This window comes from Trypanosoma theileri, assembly GCF_002087225.1.
Source record: "Trypanosoma theileri isolate Edinburgh chromosome Unknown TM35_Tth_6_V1, whole genome shotgun sequence".
In the NCBI taxonomy this organism is placed as follows: domain Eukaryota; phylum Euglenozoa; class Kinetoplastea; order Trypanosomatida; family Trypanosomatidae; genus Trypanosoma; species Trypanosoma theileri.
The window spans coordinates 505,303-509,833 of record NW_021639848.1 but is presented as its reverse complement, the minus strand read 5'-3'; the positions used below and the strand labels follow the sequence as shown (position 1 = coordinate 509,833).

Genomic DNA, 4,531 nt, shown 5'->3' with positions numbered 1-4,531 from the left:
TCTCCCATAGATTAAAAATCACTGGATCCTGGGACCCCACCAAAGACAACCCGGAACTTACTAGAGAAGAAGAAACAGCCTTAGCACGTTTTCGCACAGGTGCTTCGCATCGCTATGGCTGGTTGCTGCGAAAGATACAAACCCACATTCCCCCTGGTTGTCGATGGTGTAATCCCCAACAAGTAAACATGCCAGCGCCCGTTATTCCAACTAGCCAAAAACAACCGCGCTATGCACTAAACAAAGCAACAGACCCCGCCACCTGCACTGAATGCGGGACACAATACTCATGCAGGAACACCGCAGTAGTACATATGGTCAACAAACACATGGGTTCAAGAGAGCCGACGCGCTCTGGAAGATCAAATTCCCCCATGAGCCGCCTCCGCCGGACATCCCGCCAGAACCCCCGCCGCCACCACAACCCCCACCTCCGGCCACAACGTTACCCCGTCCCAATTCGCCCTAAAGCAAAACCCCATCCGTTTGCCTGCAGTATGTGTAAACGAACATTTCCGCTTCAAAATGGATTGACACGCCACCTTAGATACATGCGCAATGCCCCATGCCATGTCCCAGAGAGAAAACGCCCGCGAGCCGACGAACCGATTCAGAGGAATCAGCGTTCCCTCTGTGACAAATGTGATATGATAGCGCGCTCTAAAACAGGCCTCAAAGCCCATATTAGAGCACGGCATCCTGAGAACCCCCCAAAAAATATGCACCTCGCATCCAACTCATTCCTCAGCCTGCTTCACTACGATGCGAATTTTGTCTACGCGACTTTGGCAACATTGGAGCTCTCGCATGCCATAAAAAGTTCCAACATCCACCTGGAACCCCAATTCTGCCAGCAACAATACAAGTAACGTTTCCGAGAAATAAGAAACGCCAGCGAGATACGTCGCCGCCGGAGCGTGAGAACAGAGAAAAAGTCCAATGCGGAATCTGCCAGAAGCTCTACGCCCAGTACAGAAAATTCCATTATAGACAGGGAATGTCAACAAATCAAATTCCACCCCAACGCAAGATACAAGACAACAAAAACAAGAGACCTTCCGGCATTAGTCTGCCCCTCATGCGGTCGTCAGTGTATATGAGTAAGTCGGGCCTAACTCTACACCGAGTGTCACGACACGGGTATCAACCCACTCACGCACACCAGTCAACGCGACGAATGCGAAGAAACAGCTCTGCACCTCTTGAGTTGCCCCGCTCTTCAGCCACTGCGAGTTCAATTTGCGATAGGTGATGATGTACCCCTGATGAAACTATGTTTCTCTAAGCGGTTAGCACAGTTCCTTATTGCGGTGGAGCGGAACTACACTATGCCACAGTCTTCACACCCTGGAAACCCTACGCAGCTTACCTCCCCACCTCTATAATCAGCGACGAGCACGAATATGGAAACCTTGATAGAAGAGTACGCTCAAGGCCCCTGTCACTGACCAAAGAAAGAATAAAATAAATAGGAATTCATTGAGGCCAATCTATTACAAAAATAACAAAAATAATAACAAAAGGAGACTTGAGGATGGGTTTTGGGTAAGAAAAGGTGAGAGTAGAGAGATCTGGTGGAGTTTACTTGATCAGATTTCTCGTAGACTGGTTCTCTCGTATGGTAACGGGCTACAACAAAAATCATATTACAAGAGCTTGAGGATCCTATAAAACGAAGGGATCTTTCTTTTTTTGAACCACCCGTAAGTCGGTAATTAAAGTTCTCTACGGTGTACGGCTGATAACCGTACCATTGGAGTAATATCCATAAAGACACGAAGAACAGAAAGAAAAACGTGGTGGTGTGGTGTGGGGTCCTGTTTGGGTAGGGAGAGGAAAAGGGGATATGTTGGATCGTACCTTCCTAATACACACCATGGAGTAAAGGACGTCTGTGTTTGGGTGGATGTTTTTTTTATTTTTTTTGCCGATAATGCTGTGGGAGAAGAAGAGGCGAATTGGCATTCTGAGGAAAAATAAAATAATAATAATAAGGATAAATAAAGAGGTAATATGTGTGTGTGAGAGAGTGATTGTGTGTTGATTCTGCTTGTAAAGATTGACATGGTATTACAGTGATGTGTATGCAGTCATTTTTGTTATGGTTGTGAGTGAGTGGGTTTTAGATTCCAATTGTGGTGTTGGTATAAATATTATGGTGATGCATTGGTTTCTTTTCTTTTTCTGTTTGGAAGTGTGTTGATTATTGTACAGTCTCTTTGTTTTGCTGATGATTTGTGGTATTGTTTTTGTATGTTGCCCGGCGTACACTGTGTTTTTGGTGTATTTTGTTGTTCAAACTGCTTGGTAATGATTTTATTATAATGAGAATACAGACACACTTTGTGTGTATGAATACCGAGTAAGATATTGGAGTGTGTGTGTAGAGACGTTTATTTAATATTGTTTTGATACCATTTGTTTTCCACTTCTTCTAAGTTCAAGGTGTTGTTTCAATATCTGTGTAACTCTGGGTGTGTTTTATTGTGTGAGTGGTTTACTGTTGTACCCCTCATTGGGTTGTGTTTGATTGCTGTTGTGATGTGTATTCTCCCTCTCTTTCTGTGTCGCTGTGTACTGTCTGCCTTGTGTGTTAAATGTGCGTCTCTTTTCTTTCTCCTTTTCCTCCTTGTTACCACGGATCCAAACGACTCACAGTGATAATCATGACAACGATGTTCGTCCAACTGCGCCATGTGGTGTACCTGTTGGTACTCCTGGAATGTTGTGTGTGCATGGTCCGCGCGACAGATGATGCCAACCAGGGAAAGGCAGGAGGGGTTGATGCCGTGACCGGTGAGGAAGTATTCATTGACCGAGAGGAGGCGTTGAGGAGGTTGTCAAAGATCCCCAATTACGACTACGATGATATCAAGAACGATGGGAGTCTGAGTGACCTTTATTCGGAGTTTTGGATGGCAGTATGGAAGGTGCAGTTGGCGCTCAAAGATGCCAACGCTCGTTTTGCTAACGGAACGACCTGTATCTCCCAATGGGGTGACGTTATTAAGGCTAATAATAAAATGGTTGAGGATGCCGAGGGGGCCACCGAAAAAATTACGAATCTAACCAGGGATATTGGGGACGTTGTGACGAAAAAAGAGGGTGGGAAAACAGTACGGCTTCCCGCTGGTAACGTCGACAAGAGCAAGTTCGACGGACTGGTTCAAGAGGCGATAAAGGTTCTAGAGGAGACAAAAGAGAAGGTACCCAAAGAGGATGCGATGAAAAAACTTGACGAGGCGGAGCAGGCAAGGCTCATGTGTACGGGCATCCGTAGAGAAGTAGACTATACTTTGGAGTCTCTTAAGAAAGGTCTTGAATATTACGACAATTTTGGGGTAAATTATTCTGCGAATAAAAAGGCAATGGAAGTGAAGAAAGTCGGGGAGGATGTTCGTGACGTTTTGCAGAATATCACACATCTGCTTGGTAAAGTGACGGTTCAAGGCAGATTTTCAGTGGGGGAAGCCAAAAAGCGGATAGAGGCTTGGAGAAAGGCATACGCAGATCTAGAGCTGGTCGGGGGTATGGAAGAGGCGACGGAAAAGAAGGAGGAACTACAAAAAATAAAAGACAAGATCGAGGTCCCGAAGAAGGACCTCGGTTACATCACTGACAAAACGAATGCAACCACGGCAAAAAGAGGAAACAAGACGATCAAGGATGTCGATAAAAGAATAAAAGATGCGAACGCAGACGAACTCCAACGTATGGAGGTGGAAAAGAAAAGGATCGCCGAGGACGACAGGAGGAGGGTCGAGCAAGAGAGGCTGGAACGGGAGATGGAGGAACGAAGGAGACAGGAGGAAGAACGGCAAGGAAAGGCGGAAGCCGCAGCAGCAGAGGCGCGAAGGGTAAAAGATGAACAGGAGAGAAAGAAAAGGGAGGAACAGGCCAAGAAGGAAAGAGACGAACAAGCCAAGGAGGAAAAAGCGAAAAGGGTTGCAGAAGAAAAAGCGAGACAGGTGGCAGAAGAGGCCAAAAAAAAGAAGAAAGACGGCAGCAGCAGTCCTGAATTGGTGCACGGTCCCTTTTTGCTTATTGTTTTAATGTGTGTATTGGGTAGCACTGCCGTGTGCTGAACAGTGTTCCCATGACACAACTGCACAGTTATCCTTATTTGAGTGGATATGGATGCATTGTAAGGGTGCTGTTCTTTTTATTGAATTTTAATGTTTCTTTTTTTTCTCTTTTCCAGTTCGATGAATCTCTTGTTTGCGTTTTTTTACTGGACAAATCCATTGGACTCCCTATGGCACTCATCACATGACAAACCATCATTTTGTGGGGGGAGTGTCCTCTTTGTTTGTTCGCATTATTATCTGGGCACTGTTTTGCCGCCATTTACTCTGCCCGGCTAATGAAGAGTGTATATGTGTTCCGTGATATTACTAACTGTTGCTTTTACCCATGGGAATGGGATGCAATCCCGATGTGTTTTAATTGCTGTGACTGAAATGTGAAGAATGGCAGGAGGTTCAAGACACACAAACACGTACACTACCAACCTTCCTTCTCTTTGTGTGTG

The 4,531-nt window shown here is 45.6% G+C and overlaps 2 protein-coding genes across 2 annotated transcripts; both read left to right on the top strand.

The window, feature by feature from the left end:
- Positions 1-2: 2 nt before the first annotated feature.
- TM35_000063070 (Tbingi protein) lies at positions 3-869 on the top strand (the record flags this gene model as incomplete). The annotated part of the gene is made up of 1 exon (XM_029023344.1): positions 3-869. A coding segment is annotated over one exon (867 nt), but the record flags the coding sequence as incomplete, so codon positions are not given.
- Positions 870-2,666: 1,797 nt separating this feature from the next.
- On the top strand, positions 2,667-4,085 carry TM35_000063060 (uncharacterized protein; the record flags this gene model as incomplete). The annotated part of the gene is made up of 1 exon (XM_029023343.1): positions 2,667-4,085. One exon carries the CDS (start codon positions 2,667-2,669, stop codon positions 4,083-4,085), a length of 1,419 nt encoding a protein of 472 aa, XP_028885367.1.
- Between the last annotated feature and the right edge of the window lie 446 nt (positions 4,086-4,531).